The sequence below is a fragment of the Heteronotia binoei genome, chromosome 7 (assembly GCF_032191835.1).
Source record: "Heteronotia binoei isolate CCM8104 ecotype False Entrance Well chromosome 7, APGP_CSIRO_Hbin_v1, whole genome shotgun sequence".
Lineage (NCBI taxonomy): Eukaryota > Metazoa > Chordata > Lepidosauria > Squamata > Gekkonidae > Heteronotia > Heteronotia binoei.
Window position 1 is genome coordinate 4,844,534 of NC_083229.1, and position 18,664 is coordinate 4,863,197.

At 52.2% G+C, this 18,664-nt stretch overlaps 1 protein-coding gene across 1 annotated transcript; it reads right to left on the minus strand.

Moving 5' to 3' along the window:
* Window positions 1-1,437: 1,437 nt before the first annotated feature.
* PYCR3 (pyrroline-5-carboxylate reductase 3) lies at window positions 1,438-18,512 on the minus strand. Its single transcript, XM_060242912.1, has 6 exons — window positions 18,352-18,512; window positions 9,839-9,903; window positions 7,745-7,924; window positions 6,139-6,351; window positions 4,034-4,126; window positions 1,438-1,897 (listed from the first exon to the last, which is right to left on the minus strand). The coding sequence occupies exons 1-6, from the start codon at window positions 18,476-18,478 to the stop codon at window positions 1,715-1,717; spliced, it is 861 nt and encodes a 286-aa protein (XP_060098895.1). The 5' UTR covers window positions 18,479-18,512; the 3' UTR covers window positions 1,438-1,714.
* Window positions 18,513-18,664: the final 152 nt, after the last annotated feature.

Below are 18,664 nucleotides of genomic sequence, written 5' to 3' on the forward strand. Positions count from 1 at the left end.
GTGGGCACTCAATGAAATTAATGAGCAGCAGGCTTAGAAGAGATAAAAAAGAAGTACTTCTTCACCTAAAGAGTCATTAACCTGTGGAACTCACTGCTGCAGGAAGTAGTGGAGGCTACAAGCGTAGACAGCTTCAAGGAGGGATTGGAGAAACATGGAGCAAAGGGTCCATCAGTGGCTATTAGCAAGAAAGCAATGCACCCTCATAGGTTGTGGAGTCTTATGAGAAAAAATTCCACTTTGTGAGCTGCTGGCATGAAAGTTGTGAGCTGCTGCACAAATTAGTTTGTTCTGGGGTCCCTTTCAAGGACAACTCCTGCCACAGGTCTGGCTGACCCAAGGCCATTCCAGCAGCTGCAAGTGGAGGAGGAGTGGGGAATCAAACCTGGTCCTTTCAGATAAGAGTCCACACACTTCACCACTAGAAGAAGACTGAAGATTTATACCCCGCCCTTCTCTCTGAATCAGAGACTCAGAGCGGCTTACAATCGCCTATATCTCCTTCCCCCACAACAGACACCCTGTGAGGCTGAGAGGGCTCTCACAGCAGCTGCCCTTTCAAGGACAACCTCTGCCAGAGCTATGGCTGACCCAAGGCCATTCCAGCAGCTGCAAATGGAGGAGGAATGGGGAATCAAACCCGGTCCTTCCAGATAAGAGTCTGCACGCTTCACCAGTACAAGACTGCAGATTTATACCCCGCCCTTCTCTCTGAATCAAGAGACTCAGAGCGGTTTACAATCTCCCATATCTTCTCCCCCAACAACAGACACCCTGTTAGGTAGATGAAGACATTGGATTTATATCCCGCCCTCCACTCCGAAGCGTCTCAGAGTGGCCCACAATCTCCTTTATCTTCCTCCCCCACAACAGACACCCTGTGAGGTAGATGAAGATACTGGATTTATATCTCGCCCTCCACTCCGAAGAGTCTCAGAGCGGCTCACACTCTCCTTTACCTTTCTCCCCCACAACAGACACCCTGTGAGGTAGATGAAGATATTGGATTTATATCCCACCCTCCACTCTGAAGAGTCTCAGAGCGGCTCACAATCTCCTTTCCCTTCCTCCCCCACAACAGACACCCTGTGAGGTAGATGAAGATATTGGATTTCTATCCCGCCCTCCACTCCGAAGAGTCTCAGAGCGGCTCACAATCTCCTTTATCTTCCTCCCCCACAACAGACACCCTGTGAGGTGGGTGGGGCTGAGAGGGCTCTCACAGCAGCTGCCCTTTCAAGGACAACCTCTGCCAGAGCTACGGCTGACCCAAGGCCATTCCAGCAGCTGCTAGTGAAGGAGTGGGGAATTAAACCTGGTTCTCCCAGATAAAGAGTCCACACACTTCACCACGGCTCTCAAACTGCCATAGATGAACTACAGCAAACAGCTTCTTCTACACAATTCAGATGAAAGAAAAGCAGGCAGACACAATTGTACGATCGGCAGTTACTGCTAAGGGCTGCAACCAATATTTATTAAGCAAGGGATCTCCGGGGACAAAGTCTGGAATGACTAGTCTAGTTCTCCACTGCCTCAGAACCGGACTTCCCCTCTCTAGCTTCCTTCCACTTTTCTTTCAGTATCATTTACTTGTCAGCTGTACACCCCAGGAAGGTAATTCCACCTCTGGAGCACTTTCTTCTTTGGGTGGGCAAGGGGAGTTCCCATGTCAGCACAGTTCAGGCGAGACCAGCGCGCATGCCTGTCTCTTCTATCTCTTGCCCAGCTCCCGGGCCCGGTTGGTGGCTGCCTCTACAGCGTTCATCACTGTAGATCGCAGGGCTCCCTTCTCAAGTTCGTGCAGCGCATGGATGGTCGTCCCTCCTGGGGTACAGATGGCATTCCTCAGGACGGCCGGGTGCTCCCCACTTTCTAGGATCATCCTCGCTGCTCCCTGGAAGAAATCGAGATGAGTATATTGGAAGGGAAGCGCCGGTGGCCATGATGTGTGAAAATCCGAACCCACAGCCCACTTCAGCCTGAGAAGCTGTTTGGACCAGTTGCCCCACTGGGACAGATGGGGTCAAGATAACTTTGAGGTCAAGGATCCTTTAGGGTCAAGGATAAGCATATGGAGCAGAGGTCCCTCAGTGGTTATTGGCCACAGCGTATTGTTGGAACTCTCTGTCTGGGGCAAGTGATGTCTGTATTCTTGGTGCTTGGGGGGGGCACAGTGGGAGGGCTTCAAATTTTGAATGGCATTATTGTGTATGCCTGCTACGATCTTCAATATTAATTTTTTGCTCGACTGACGGTATGATTTGGCCTGTATGTTTCTGTGTTCTCTCAGAACAGTGGTTCCCAGCCTTTTTCAACCCAATGGCACCTTGGGGATTCTGACAAGGGGTGGCATGGATGCTCCCTATAATAGCCAAATTGTTTTGAGATAAAGTTTTGGTTTCATCCCTGGGTCTTTGAAATGTATTATATTAGTTCATAAACAACCTGTATTAGAGTTTTGTTATTTATATTTTCAAGGTATTTCCTTCATGAAGCCTCAGTACTTATATGAAGAGTTTTTTTGGCCAGCAATGGAGTTGAAGGCTGTTATGCTTCTAATAAAAGGAACTGGCTTCCTCCCTTGTAATACACAGCACAAATGGAAGATATCATAATACTGAAGAAGTGGGAGCACGAAACGTGTCTATTATATTATATCATCAACTAGTTATTGGTATGCTGTATCAGTTTATTATGGGCTCTGTTTATAAGGATGTATTGTTGTCGGGTCTTCGGTACCCTTCCCGGTCTCCCGGCGTCGCCGTTGCCCCTCCCGGGCACTCTGGGGCGTTCCCCGAAGGTCTCAGAAACAGGGGGTGGGTGCTGGGTTACTTCACCGCAGGCCCCCGTTCCCCTCTTGGCTGTGCTGTGGCTCCTGTCCCTCTCTCTCGCGAGGCAGCCTCTTTGCGCATCAGCCAGCTTCCTCAGCGACCTCCTCCCTCCCTCCTTTTATGCTTCCCGACCCATCCTTCCCCCTTCCCGGGTCCTGCCCCCCTCTGGCTCCTCCCCCCTTCAAAGCCCCAGACGCCCGGGAGAGGCGCGCCGGGGCTGGGCTGACTGGGCGTGCCTCGGGCGTCCTAGCCCTCGGCTGCGTGCTGCGATGGAGCGTCTCGCGCTGCGACGAGACGAACGGCTCTCCCCCTCCTGGCCCGGTGCTGGGCTCAGCTTCTCCCTCTTGCTCCCCGGCGTCCTGCCCTGGCCAGACTTCGCGGACTCGAAGCCGGGCTCGCCGTCTGGGAGGCGTCGCTCGGGTGGCTGCTGTTGCCCCGTCAGTCGAGGTGAGGGGTGGGGCCACCACGGGGGCTTGGAGAGGTGGGGAAGGCTCTTGGGGCGACGACGAGGGCTTGGAACGGCTGGCAGGCGCCGGGGGGTCTCCTCCGCGCAGTCCCCGCCCGGGCTGGGCCGGACAATTGTATTTTATGGTTGTCAGTGTGGACTTTTGTATTAAATATATTAAGTTTGAAGCAGTTTTCTATTTAAAAAGCATATAAATATATTAAAAAGTATTTAATAGTTGGGTAGTCTGGTCACAGATGTTTTTTTTGGTTTCTGTATATATCCTTACTGTGATTCCCCTGTTGTTCTTACTTTTTCAACCCAACGGCACCTTGGGGATTCTGACAAGGGGTGGAAGGGTCCAACCCCAAAGCGGATGCCACAAGTGGCAAAGCCAAATACACAGAAAGCCCAAGCGAAGGGGCATGAGGAGTAATTTCTAAAAGACACTGGGAAACAGAAGTCGCGAGAGGAAATAAAACCAGTCTGGGCGGGGCTTCTGCTCAAGCAATGTTCTTTAAGTGTGAACAGCCGGTTAGCTCTCCAACAGCCAATCAGAAGCTCTGCTGGTCAGGAGTCCCACTTGGCCCTGCCCACTTTCTAAAAACACGCGGTGGGCCCAAGGTGTGGGTATCGTGGTGCCCGTTGAGGACCCCCGGCTTAGAATGAAGGAGAAATGATCAAACCAGGAAATGAGTCTAAGGTGGGTCAGGGACGCAAACTTGGTTGCAATCAGAAAGGCCTCTGATCTTACCAGGAGCGTCTGGGCTGCAATCTTATTGGCCATGGGCCACGGCATCCCCATCTTCAATGCACCTTCAGCTAGTGCTTCAGCAAAGGTGTATACCTGTGGGATGACAACACGGGGAAGAAAAGCAATGGGGATTGTCAGGGCAAAAAGGAAGCCACAGAGAAGATGACCGGATTTATACCCCACCCTTCTCTCTGAATCAGAGATGCAGAGCGGCTTACAGTCTCCTATATCTTCTCCCCCCACAACAGACAACCTGTGAGGTGGATGGGGCTGAGAGCTCTCCCAGAAGCCGTCTTTCAAGGACAACTCTGCAAGAGCGGTGGCTGACCCAAGGCCATTCCAGCAGGTGCAAGTGGAGGAGTGGGGAATCAAACCCAGTTCTCCCAGATAAGGGTCCGCACACTTCACCACTACAGCAAACTGGCTCTCAAGAAGAAGGCTGCAGATTTATACCCCACCCTTCTCTCTGAATCAGAGACTCAGAGCAGCTTACAATCCCCTATATCTTCTCCCCCCACAACAGACACCCTCTGAGGTGGGTGGGGCTGAGAGGGCTCTCACAGCAACTGCCCTTTCAGGGACAGCTCTGTGAGAGCCATGGCTGACCCAAGGCCATTCCACCAGGTGCAAGTGGAGGAGTGGGGAATCAAACCTGATTCTCCCAGATAAGAGAGCTCTGGCTGACCCAAGGCCATTCCACCAGGTGCAAGTGGAGGAGTGGGGAATCAAACCTGATTCTCCCAGATAAGAGAGCTCTGGCTGCCCCAAGGCCATTCCACCAGGTGCAATTGGAGAAGTGGGGAATCAAACCTGATTCTCCCAGATAAGAGAGCTCTGGCTGACCCAAGGCCATTCCACCAGGTGCAAGTGGAGGAGTGGGGAATCAAACCTGATTCTCCCAGATAAGAGAGCTCTGGCTGACCCAAGGCCATTCTACCAGGTGCAAGTGGAGGAGTGGGGAATCAAACCCGGTTCTCCCAGATAAGAGAGCTCTAACTGTCCCTAGGCCATTCCAGCAGCTGCAAGTGAAGGAGTGGGGAATCAAACCTGGTTCTCCCAGATAAGAGAGCTCTGGCTGACCCAAGGCCATTCCAGCAGGTGCAAGTGGAGGAGTGGGGAATCAAACCCGGTTCTCCCAGATAAGAGAGCTCTGGCTGGCCCAAGGCCATTCCAGCAGGTGCAAGTGGAGGAGTGGGGGAGTGAAACCCGGCTCTCCCAGATAAAAGTGTGCACACTTAACCACTACACCAAGAGGAGACCCTAATTCAGCCAGGGGTGTGCATGTGGTTGATTTGGTCCAGAATACAGATCACTTCTTAAAGTGGGTGTCCAAGGTTTATTTTGTAGCAGGAACTCCTTTGCATATTGCGCCACAGATACCTGATGTAGCCAATCCTCCTGGAGCTTACAGTAGGAGTGTGGCCTAACATGCAAAGGAGTTCCTGCTACAAAAAAGCCCTGGGGGGTGGTGGCCAAACTCTGCAGGTGTCATCTCTGCTCACCCCCTTACTTGCAAAGGGAATGTCTGTAAAAACTCAGCTTTGAATGGTGTGACAGGGCTAGGAGGAGACCGCCGATCTGTTTCACTCTGAACCAGCCACATTGACGGGTGGCTGACCTCTCAAGGTCACAAGCAGGAAAAACACAAGGACACAGGAAGTGGCCTTTTACCGAACCAGACCTCAGGGGAGGGATGGTGGCTTAGTGGTAGAGCATCTGCTTGGGAAGCAGAAGGTCCCAGGTTCAATCCCCGGCATCTCCAACTCAAAAGGGTCCAGGCAAATAGGTGTGAAAAACCTCAGCTGGAGACCCTGGAGAGCCGCTGCCAGTCTGAGTAGACAAGACTGACTTTGATGGACCCAGGGTCTGACTCAGTATAAGGCAGCTTCATCTGTTCAGACCATCGATCTATCAACGTCTGTCTTGTCTCCTCAGCCTCTCAGGGCCTCTCCAGACATTCGCATCACCTATTGCCTAGTCCTTTTAATCGGAGATGCTGCCAGGGATAGAAGCTGGAACTTTCCACATGCCAACCAGGACTAAAAGCTTAGCTTTTTACAAGTGGTGAAATCAGCCAGCTGGGACCCAATCCAAAGAGCACTCACGTAGGCCACTCCGCTGCCGCTCAGCCCAGTGTGAATGTCGATGTGGGACTCGGGAGCCTCTTCGCACAGCCCGCAAGGCGACAGCAGCCTCTTCAGCAAGGCCACATCCGGGTCACGTGCGAAGGTTCCCCGGGCCAGCACGATAGCGCCCGACTGGACCACGCAGGGGAGATTGGGCATCATCCGGAGCACCTTGGTCCTGGCAGGGAGCAGCTGTGGGGGCAGAAGGAGACATAGAGTAGGGGCAGACAGACAAGTGGGGAACGTTTCAGAACATAAGAACGTAAGAGAAGCCATGTTGGATCATGCCAATGGCCCATCCAGTCCAACGCTCTGTGCCACACAATGGCCAAAATATATACACACTGTGGCTAATAGCCACTGATGGACCTCTGCTGCTCCATATTTTTATCCAATCCCCTCTTAAAGCTGGCTATGCTTGTAGCTGCCAGCACCATCTGTGGCAGTGAGTTCCACATGTTAATCACCCTTTGGGTGAAGAAGGACTTCCTTTTATCTGTTTTAACCTGACTGCTCAGCAATTTCGTCGAATGCCCACGAATTCTTTTATTGTGAGAAAGGGAGAAAAGGACTTCTTTCTCTACTTTCTGCATCCCATGCAGAATCTTGCAAACAACTCACAAGGATCCGGCTACAATGAGCACATTGCATGGATGTCTTCCAAGCTTCAAAGTATGGCAAGTAGACCTGGGTAGACCTCTCCTGCGTGAACAGTCGCATGCTTTGTTAGGAAGATGATGATATTGGATTTATATCCTGCCCTATACTCTGAATCTCAGAGTTTCTGAGCAGTCACAATCTCCTTTATCTTCCCCCCTACACAACAGACACCCTGTGAGGTAGGTGGGGCTGAGAGGGCTCTCCCAGCAGCTGCCCTTTCATGGACAGAGTCTCAGAGCGGCTCACAATCTCCTTTACCTTCCTCCCCCACAACAGACACCCTGTGAGGTGGGTGGGGCTGAGAGAGCTCTCACAGCAGCTGCCCTTTCAAGGCCAGAGTCTCAGAGCGGCTCACATTCTCCTTTACCTTCCTCCCCCACAACAGACACCCTGTGAGGTGGGTGGGGCTGGAGAGGGCTCTCACAGCAGCTGCCCTTTCAAGGCCAGAGTCTCAGAGCGGCTCACAATCTCCTTTACCTTCCTCCCCCACAACAGACACCCTGTGAGGTGGGTGGGGCTGGAGAGGGCTCTCACAGCAGCTGCCCTTTCAAGGCCAGAGTCTCAGAGCGGCTCACAATCTCCTTTACCTTCCTTCCCCACAACAGACACCCTGTGAGGTGGGTGGGGCTGAGAGAGCTCTCACAGCAGCTGCCCTTTCAAGGCCAGAGTCTCAGAGCGGCTCACAATCTCCTTCCCCTTCCTCCCCCACAACAAACACCCTGTGAGGTGGGTGGGGCTGAGAGAGCTCTCACAGCAGCTGCCCTTTCAAGGACAACTCCTACAAGAGCTCTGGCTGACCCAAGGCCATTCCAGTAGGTGCAAGTGGAGGAGTGGGGAATCCAACCCGGTTCTCCCAGATAAGACACATAAGCTCTACACCAAACGGAGCACCCGGCAGCAAAGGGAAGACTCTACATGGACTCACCTCTTCTAAGGTCTGGAGCGTGATTCCAGCTGCCATGGAAACGACTGTGTGAGCTGAGGTGACAGCGTAAGCGATTTCCTGCAGTACCTCTGGGACGATATGGGGCTTGGTAGCCAGAAACACCAAGGTACAGTTCTTCAGCACCTCTGCATTACAGTGGGTCGTCCTGCAGCCCAAACTCTTTCATCAAAGACAGAGAGGAAGCAAAGGGAAAGGTAAGCAGGCCTCACATTGCGACTTGCCGGCAACTGCTCTAGTCCAGCGGGGCCCCAACGCAGTGCCCATGGACATGAACGCTCCTGCCAACACATTTCTCGGTGCCCATCAAGTATTTCTAGGAAGTGGGTGGGGCCAGAAAGGCTTTCATCCTGCAAGGCTGCTGACTGGCCCGTTGATACTTCATTGGATATGCAGATTCTTTTAAACAATCGGTTCAGCAGCTGCTGCCACCACAGCATAAAGACTGAAGGCGAACCGGGGCACCACTTCCTCAGGCAGCCATTTTGTTACTGTGTCCACTGCCCTATGTCCAAACTGCAAAGGTGCCCCATAGGCAAAAAAAGTTGGGGGGGGGCTGGTCTAGCCTTTCCCCCATGCAGGCTGGCTGGCAGTGACTATTCTGACTTCAGTGGGAGGGCTTCTAGTGTCCTGGCCCCACTGATGGACCTCCTGATGGCACCTGGTTTTTTCGGCCACTGTGTGACTCAGAGTGTTGGACTGGATGGGCCATTGACCTGATCCAACATGGCTTCTCTTATGTGACACAGAGTGTTGGACTGGAGGGGCCACTGGCCTGATCCAACAGGGCTTCTCTTAGGTTCTTATGTGACACAGAGTGTTGGACTGGAGGGGCGTTTAGCCTGATTCAACAGGGCCTCTCTTATGTCCTTATGTGACACAGAGTGTTGGACTGGAGGGGCCACTGGCCTGATCCAACATGGCTTCTCTTATGTTCTTATGTGACACAGAGTGTTGGACTGGAGGGGCCACTGGCCTGATCCAACATGGCTTCTCTTATGTTCTTATGTGGCACAGAGTGTTGGACTGGATGGGTCATTGGCCTGATCCAACATGGCTTCTCTTATGTTCTTATGTGACACAGAGTGTTGGACTGGATGGGCCATTGGCCTGATCCAACATGGCTTCTCTAAGGTTCTTATTTGTGACACAGAGAGTTGAACTGGGTGGGCCTTTGGCCTGATCCAACATGGCTTCTATTAGGTTCTTATGTGACACAGAGTGTTGGACTGGATGGGCCATTGGCCTGATCCAACATGGCCTCTCTTATGTGACACAGAGTGTTGGACTGGATGGGCCATTGGCCTGATCCAACGTGGCTTCTCTTAAGTTCTTATGTGACAGAGTGTTGGACTGGATGGGCCACTGGCCTGATCCAATGTGGCTTCTCTTATATCTGGGGTTTAAGATGTTATGTATTCTTGGTGCTTCGGGGGGGGGGGGGGGCTACAGTGGGAAGACAGAGTATCGCTGACTCAGACAGAGTGTTCCATCAATACCAGGGATGGCCAAACTGCAGCTTGGGATTCACATGTGGCTCTCAAAGCCCCCACTGTCCTGTCAGCCCACTTCAAGAAGCCATTTCTCTCTTTAAATCACTTCTCCAAGCCAGCTGCCAGCTTGGAGAATGCATTTAAAGTTGCTTTCTTTCTACTTTTCCCTCCCTCCTTTCTCCCCCATCTATTCGCCTTCCTTCCTTCTGGATCTCAAAACATCAGACATTTATTCTACATGGCTCTTACTTTAAGCAAGTTTGGCCACCCCTAATCTATACCTTGTGGTCACTGATGGACCTCTGCTCCACATGTTAAGTAAGGACAAATCATTTAAACAATATTTGTGAATGGAAAGAGACCAAGAATAGCACAGAAACACACTCATGCACTTATTGTTTTTTCTTCTTTTAAGGAGTAGGTTGGACAGTCACCTGTTGGCATGATTAACTATGATTCTCATACAGGCATTTGAGCACCGGGACTGGGGGGTGGGTGGGACAAGAGGCCAGAACGGAAGACCCCTAGCATTTCTTTTACATCACATCCTCTGCCCGGCAGTCCGTGTTGCATCCTCATTTACCTGGAACTGGCCCAGATTGGTGTTTGATGGGGCACTGGCAAAGATGTTTCCTGGCTGAACTTCTCCTGTTAAAGAAATAAGGATATAACAAAATATGTACGGAGCCTGCAGCAGATTTTGGACTGTCCAAACACAGAGCCAGAAGGAACATCAGGATAACTTCCATCACTGCTCATCAAATCATCCGCACTTAAATGCATAGACGATTTGACCGCTTGTCTTCCAGGTGATGTAGAATAAAAAGGTAAGCAGCCAACGGTATGCATGATGAAATTCTAACATCTAATATTCAGAACTGACTTTCTGCACCTTTGCAGAAACGTTATGAAGGGCGCCATGAAAGATTTTCTTGCACAAAAAACTGGCATGCCTGTATGGCAGCCGCTGATTGGTGGAATTGTGTAATCAAAGTACAGTATGCTAGGAAGAACGAACAGCATCAAAAGATAGAACAGAAATGAAGAACAGAACAGAAATCAAGAATTAAAAAAATTTTTTTTGAAGCCCCCAATGGTGTGTAATTTTGTTACCCAAATTCACTCAGCAGAGGGTGTGTACTTTTTTTGTCATCGCAAAATGCATTAATCATCAATATTATCGTGGAGATGTTCACAAAAATTGTTAATATTGGAAACTTTATGGTCAGGCTTCAAGCCCATACTGCAATTGGTTGGGCTCTGTCTTTGGATCTGGGTTGTTTCATATAGAATCCTAGAGTTGGAAGGAACCTTCAGGGTCATCTAGTCCAACCCCCTCCACAATGCAAGAAACTCTCAAACGCTTCCCCCTAAATTCACAGGATCCTCATTGCTGTCAGATGGCCATCCAGCCTCTGTTTTAAACCTCCAAGGAAGGAGAGCCCACCACCTCCCGAGGAAGCCTGTTCCACTGAGGAATCGCTCTAACGGTCAGGAAGTTTTTCCTAATGTTGAGCTGGAAACTCTTTTGATTTAATTTCAACCCACTGGTTCTGGTCCTACCTTTTGGGGCCACAGAAAACAATTCCACCCCATCCTCTATAGGACAGCCCTTCAAGTCCTTGAAGATGGTGATCCTATCACCTCTCAGCCGCCTCCTTTCCAGGCTAAACATCCCCAGCTCTTTCAACCTTTCTTCATAGGACTTGGTCTCCAGACCCTTCACCATCTTCGTTACTTTCCTCTGGACCCGTTCCAGCTTGTCTATATCCTTCTAAAAATGTGGTGCCCAAAACTGAACACAATACTTCAAGTGAGGTCTTACCAGAGCAGAGTATGACTGCATGATTGTTAGTTTTTTTTTAAATTGGTCCTTTTAATACAGCTGTGATTCATTAGTGGATTGGGGCTATTCATACTAGAAAACTATTAGGGAAGGTCTATAAGAACTGCTGACAACTTTCCTGGGTTATACACATATTACTCCTTGAGTATGAAAATGGTTTGTAACTTGTAATTATTTCTGAGGTATATATATTGCAGCGTTTGTAATTTGGAGGCTACGATAACGTTTACATCCAGATTTTGAGATTAGCTCCAGATTCGAAATTCTAGTTTTGGCTCTGAAAAAGAATGAAACGTGAGCCATACCTGAGTGATACAGCAATGTATGGAATTTAGCATAATTCTTGGAATTTTGTACATGACCAATTTGTCTGGATCTGAGACTGCTATTTACCCTTTAAGATTTCGTTGGGATTTCAGGTTGGTGGTTCACTCCTCCACTTGCAGCTGCTGGAACGGTGTTGGGTCAGCCATAGCTCTCGCAGAGCTGTCCTTGAAAGGGCAGCTTCTGTCAAGGCTCTCTCAGCCCCACCCACCTCACAGGGTGTCTGCTGTGGAGGAGGGAGATTGTGAGCCACCCTGAGATTTGGAGTGGAGGGCGGGATATAAATCCAATATCTTCTTTGTTGCAAGATTTCTTTTGTACCCCCAGCACCAGAAACCCAAAACCAAACCCTGCAGTTACCAAAACAACCTGCAGTTATCAGAAGGCTAACACATACTTAATAACAGGTAAACAAAGCAGGAGTCAAGTTTCACATTTAAGACCAACTAATTTTTATTTTGAACATAAGCTTTCGTGTGCTCTTAAGCACACTTCATCTGACGAAGAATCCAGCACAGTGAGCAAAGCCATACAGAGCTGAGCAGTCATACGGAGCTGGTAGGCAGTGGCCCAAAATGCAACATGGTACAGATTTAAGAACTAATGACAGTGAAGTAAAATTATCTGGTAGGCAGTGGTTTAAAATGTAAAGTGGTACAATGACAGGATAGTAAAATTAACAAGTTGAGCAAACCTTTTTACGTTCTAAATAAAAATTGGTTGGTCTTAAAGGTGCAACTTGTTCAACTGCTTCAGACCAACACAGCTGCCCGCTTGGATTTATTAACAGATAAACTTTTTTTAATATACAGGGGCATTACGAAACTGGCTGATGTGTTTTCAGTTCCCTTCCTAATAATTCCCAGCGTGGCGTTGGCCTTTTTTAAAATTGTAATCACACACTGTCTCGACATTTTCAGTGAGTTGGCTACCACAACCCCAAGATTTTGGGGTTGGACTGGAGGGGCCATTCGCCTGATCCAGCAGGGCATCTCTAAGGTTCTAACCCACCTACCTATCCACATACCTGTCTGCTCGTCCACCTACATTTTCAGTGAGTTGGCTACCAAAACCCCAAGATCTCTTTCTTAAGTGTTGGACTGGAGAGGCCATTTCCCTGATCCAGCAGGGCTTCTCTAAGGTTCTAACTCACCTACTGATCCACATACCTGTCTGCTCCTCCACCTACATTTTCAGTGATTTGGCTACCAAAACCCCAAGATCTCTTTCTTGGTGTTGGACTGGAGGGGCCATTTCCCTGATCCAGCAGGGCTTCTCTAAGGTTCTAACTCACCTACTGATCCACATACCTGTCTGCTCCTCCACCTACGTTTTCAGTGAGTTGGCTTCCAAAACCCCAAGATCTCTTTCTTAAGTGTTGGACTGGAGGGGCCATTCGCCTGATCCAGCAGGGCTTCTCTTAGGTTCTAAGTCACCTACCCCTCCACATACCTGTCTGCTCGTCCACCTACATTTTCAGTGAGTTGGCTACCAAAACCCCAAGATCTCTTTCTTAAGTGTTGGACTGGAGAGGCCATTTGCCTGATCCAGCAGGGCTTCTCTGAGGTTCTAACCCACCTACCCCTCCACATACCTGTCTGCTCGTCCACCTACATTTTCAGTAAGTTGGCTACCACAACCCCAAGATGTTGGGGCTGGACTGGAGGGGCCATTCGTATAATGTACCAAGCTGGAGACGTCGGTAGGGCAACATACTTTAATGCAGGTACATTACACACACGAGAGAGAGAACACGCAGGCCGGGTCCCGCTTATATACATCACCCGGAACAACCTCTCAGACTGGTCAGCTCAATCCAGGCTAGTTGAGCTTCCCGCCTTAGCTGGTGATTGGCGGGGTATTCGCGCCCTGTGAGGAGTCGCTTGGGGACAGCCCCTGTCGCCTCCGCACCTGGCCGCGCGTGGCTGCGTTTAGGCTATTGTGTTATTGCATTATGGCGTCCTCGCGATACACTACCCTCCTCCCCCCCTAGTTGTTGTACATAGTCCTGTAGGTAGGCGGGAGGCCGGCGCTCCTGTGTTGATCGCCTTGGGGTTGCTTGCGGTGTAGGGGTGGCTTCTGCTGCTGGGGTTTCACCGGGGGGCGATGCGTCTGCTGGCTGCAGGTCTGGTTCGGTTGGTCGGCCAGGCTCCGCCAGTGTAGGCGGGGGCAGTGCTGGCGCGGCTGCCGCTGGCTGATCCCCGGTCATTGCTTCTCCCGCTTCGGTGGGCACCTCCGGTAAGGTGCGGCGGCGCATTTGCTCCTAGCTAAGGCCTTTCTCCTAACTATGCCGGGGTGGGTTTCATGGAGCGATTCCAGGACACGCTTCTGTAGCGGGGGGGGGGGGGGGGGACCACCACCCGGCTCCCCCATGATATGCACCCTTTGTGGGCTGCTAGTTCATCCCTTCTCATTTTGTAGGGCTTAAACTCCTCCCCCATGTTCCCTTCCGGCCACCCCCTCAGCACCCAATCGAGAACCCTTGCCAGTGTCTTGTTTTTCCCGGTGGCCTTAGCAACCTCCGTGGCATGGAGGGGCTGTTCTGGGAGTGACTCAACCGACATGACGTGGTGTGCCGGGGCTAGATCCATGTCGGGTAGCAGCAAGCGGCTGAGCGCGTCCGCGTGGCCCATAGCCTTGCCGGCTCTGTGAACTAGGGTATACATGTAAGAGTTGAGGAATTGATTCCACCTCAACACGCGTTGTGACAGGATTTGGGGGGTTTGGCGGTCCGGGGCTAGCAGACCCAAGAGCGGCTTGTGGTCAGTAGCTATTGTGAACCTCCGCCCATACAAATAATCATTGAACTTGTGGACCCCCGCTACTATGGCCAGAGCCTCCTTGTCAATTTGCACGTAATTGCGCTCTGCTGGTGTGAGTGTGCGGGAGTAGTAAGCGACTGGTACCTCCCTCCCCTCTGGTAGCTGGTGCCCCAGGACTGCGCCCACCCCATAAGGCGACGTGTCGCAAGCCAGGATTACCGGCAGGCGCTCATCAAAATGATGGAGCACCGCATTGGAAACCAGGACGTCCTTAACCGCCTGGAATGCGGCGGCTTGTCTCTTGCCCCACACCCAAGGGGCTTGTTTGTCCAGCAGCCGGTGTAGAGGTTCCGCGATGGCCACTTTATGGGTTATGAACGTGTGATAAAAACTGAGCAACCCCAAGAAGCTTTGTAGCTCCGTTTTGCAGGTGGGAGCCGGGGCGTGCACGATGGCTCGGGTCTTTCCCTCCGTTGGGTGGATTCCCTCTGCGTCCACTGCGAATCCCAGGAACTCCACCCGCGGTACCCCCCAGCAAGCATTTCTCCCGCTTCACCTTGAGCCCTGCTGCTTGGAAACGGCGGAGCACTTCTCTGAGGCGGTTGCTGAACTCCTCGGGGTCCGGGGCGGCGATTAAAACATCATCGAAAAAGGGTTGGACTCCGGGGATCCCTTTAAGAAGAGCATCCATTATACTTTGGAAAATCCCTGGAGCCACGCTGACCCCGAATTGTAGCCTACGCACCCTGAAAGCCCCCCTGTGGGTCACAATAGTCTGGGCCTCGGCCGTTTTGGCGTCCACTGGGAGCTGTTGGTAGGCTTGTGCCAGGTCAAGCTTCCCGAAAATCTTTGATCCCGCTAGGGCTGCCAATACGTGGCTGACCACCGGCACTGGGCAGGGGTTGTCCTGGAGTGCCTTATTTATTGTGCACTTGTAGTCCGCACATATCCGCACCTCCCCATTTGGCTTGACCGGGGTCACTATGGGGGTCTCCCACGTGGCATAGTCCACCGGCTCCAGGACCCCTTGGGCCGTGAGGCGGTCCAGTTCCGCCTCGATTTTGGGCTTTAAGGCGAAAGGGACCCTCCTCGCCTTAAGCCGGATCGGCCTGATCGTCGGGTCGAGCGGTAGGGAGATGGCCGGCCCCTTGTAGCTACACACCTCCCCGAACCCTCTGGATGTGACGGTTTGCCCCACCCCCTCTAAACGGATCCCCAAGGGGCCGAACCACGCTAGTCCCAACAGGGTGGTAAGCTGTCGCTTGACCACCAGGATGTCCAGCGGGCCTCTAAAAGATCCCCTCTCTACTTGTACCCGGGCCCACCCCACAATTTGGACCGGGTTCTTCTGAAAGTCCCGTAGTATAAAACCCGCCGGCCTCAGCTGCAACCGCTGGCGGGGGCACAGCTTCCTCAGGGTCTCTTCCGCAATTATGGAAATGGAGGAGCCTGAGTCCACCTCCATGAGGCATGGGGCTCCTTCGATGAGGACCGCCATTTTGATCTTGTTGGGGGTGGTCAGGGGCAAGTTCAGTACCTGTAATGTGGTGGAGGCTGTGGAGTGGGACTCAGCGGCTTCGTAGTGAGTGGTCGGTCTCCGGCGGTTGGGCTTGGCTCGGCAAGCCCGTGCAATGTGGCCGGTCTTCCCACAGCTTCTTCAGTCCCAGGTCCGGTACTGGCAGTCCCTTCTGTCGTGGGGGTCGCCGCAGCTGGCGCACTTCGTGGCGGGCGGCCTCTCTGACGTTCGGGGTCGCTGTGGTGCTCGGATGGTGGCCCCTGCTGGGCGGAGCAGCTGGAACGCTTCTCCCTCCTCCTGGCGGTCGGGGTCCAGCTCCTCGAGGTGGATGGCCTCGGTCTTCGCCTTGGGGAAGGTCCGGGTGGTCCTCTCGAACGCCACAGCTTCACTGAAGGCGCTCTGGAGTGTGAGCTCCTCCTTCGCGAAGAGCTTCTGTTGGAGCCTCTCGTCGCGTAGGCCCCATGTGAACCGGTCGGCCAGGGTCTCCTCCAGGTGCGGGAAGTTGCAGTTGCCTGCGATCTGGTGCAGGGCCGCCAGGTAGTCGGCGGCCGATTCTCCCTGGGCCTGGTCCCTCCTGTGAAAAAGGAACCGGCGGGCCACCCGTGAAGGTTGCAGTAAGAAATGGCCTGTGAGGAGCCTGATGACCTCCTCGTAGGACTTCTCGGTGAGTCTAGCGGGGGCCGAAAGGCCCTTAGCGATCTCGAACGTGGCCGCCCCGCAGACGCTCAGGAGAACGTCCCTCTTCGTGCTGTCCTCTGTGATTTGGTTGGCCCTCAGGTAGCACTCAACCCGTTCCGAGTAGGACTCCCAGCCCTCGGGATCCGCGGGGTTGAACGCCTCGATGTGGCCGGTGGTACCGCCCTGGTGAGCCATGGTGGCTGAGCGGCGGTTGTGGCCCGTGGGTTGCCCTGTCTCCGGTGTAGCTGATGTGGCTATATAATAATAATAATAAATTTTATTTGTATCCCGCCCTCCCCACCTAGGCAGGCTCAGGGCGGCTAACAACATTTCATAAAACATACAGTAATAAATAAGGCTTTAAATTAACAATATAAAACTTTAAATTTAACATCACTAAAAACCAGTCAATATGATTAAAATTTATAACTTAGTCTGACAGTGATGATGGCATTTGATGCTAGTTCTGTCAGTGTATACAATTTACCGAGCTAGTTCTGTCAGTGTATACAATTTACCGGGCTAGAATCCCATCCTCGTTGCCACTATAATGTACCAAGCTGGAGACGTCAGTAGGGCAACATACTTTAATGCAGGTACATTACACACATGAGAGAGAGAACATGCGGGCCCGGTTATATACATCACCCGGAACAACCTCTCAGACTGGCCAGCCCAATCCAGGCTAGTTGAGCTTCCCGCCTTAGCTGGTGATTGGCGGGGTATTCGCGCCCTGTGAGGAGTCGCTTGGGGACAGCCCCTGTCTCCTCTGCACCTGGCCGCGTTTAGGCTATTGTGTTATTGCGTTATGGCGTCCTCGCGATACACTACAATTCGCCTGATCCAGCAGGACTTCTCTTAGGTTCTAACCCACCTACCGATCCACATACCTGTCTGCTCGTCCACCTACATTTTCAGTGAGTTGGCTACCAAAACCCCAAGATCTCTTTCTTAAGTGTTGGAATGGAGAAGAAGAAGAAGATATTGGATTTATATCCCGCCCTCCACTCGGAAGAGTCTCAGAGCGGCTCACAATCTCCTTTACCTTCCTCCCCCACAACAGACACCCTGTGAGGTAGATGAAGATATTGGATTTATATCCCGCCCTCCACTCCAAAGAGTCTCAGAGCGGCTCACAATCTCCTTTACCTTCCTCCCCCACAACAGACACCCTGTGAGGTAGATTAAGATATTGGATTTATATCCCGCCCTCCACTCCAAAGAGTCTCAGAGCGGCTCACAATCTCCTTTCCCTTCCTCCCCCACAACAGACACCCTGTGAGGTAGATGAAGATATTGGATTTATATCCCGCCCTCCACTCCAAAGAGTCTCAGAGCAGCTCACACTCTCCTTTCCCTTCCTCCCCCACAACAGACACCCTGTGAGGTAGATGAAGATATTGGATTTATATCCCGCCCTCCACTCCGAAGAGTCTCAGAGCAGCTCACACTCTCCTTTCCCTTCCTCCCCCACAACAGACACCCTGTGAGGTAGATGAAGATATTGGATTTATATCCCGCCCTCCACTCCGAAGAGTCTCAGAGCGGCTCACAATCTCCTTTACCTTCCTCCCCCCCCACAACAGACACCCTGTGAGGTAGATGAAGATATTGGATTTATATCCCGCCCTCCACTCCGAAGAGTCTCAGAGCAGCTCACACTCTCCTTTCCCTTCCTCCCCCACAACAGACACCCTGTGAGGTGGGTGGGGCTGGAGAGGGCTCTCACAGCAGCTGCCCTTTCAAGGACAACTTCTGCCAGAGCTATGGCTGACCCAAGGCCATGCTAGCAGGTGCAAGTGGAGGAGTGGGGAATCAAACCCGGTTCTCCCGGATAAGAGTCCGCACACTTAACCACTACACCAAACTGGCTCTCCTGGGGCCATTCGCCTGATCCAGCAGGGCTTCTCTTAGGTTCTAACCCACCTACCGATCCACATACCTGTCTGCTCGCCCACCTACTCACCTACCTGCCTGCAGCATCCCCCGGGCCACCGCTGCAGCCATGCGCCCGGCACCGATGAAGCCCAGCTGCAGCTGCGCCGCCTCCATCTCCCCGCCAACTTCCAGCTCCGCGGCTGCTCCTCCGCCCTCCATTCATGCCCTTCGGCCCCTGCCGCGTGGGGAAAAAACAGGCGACCCAATCAGGCCACGCGTCGCCGCGGGAAGCAGCCAATAGCAGCGTGAGGGCTCCGATTGGCCGGGGCGGCGTCCGACCTCCGCTCTGGATTGGCGGAGCGCTTCCTGACGTCCCCTTCGGTCAGAAGTTTTAATAGGGATGGG

Bases quoted from the DNA above. Each gene is read 5' to 3' on its own strand.
- PYCR3 (XM_060242912.1), bottom strand. From the start codon at position 18,478: ATGGAGGGCGGAGGAGCAGCCGCGGAGCTGGAAGTTGGCGGGGAGATG. The intron at 7,925-9,838 runs GTAAATGAGGAT...CTTTGATGAAAG, and splicing joins CCAATCTGGGCCAGTTCCAG to AGTTTGGGCTGCAGGACGAC. The intron at 1,898-4,033 runs GTAAGATCAGAG...GATTTCTTCCAG, and splicing joins TTGCAGCCCAGACGCTCCTG to GGAGCAGCGAGGATGATCCT.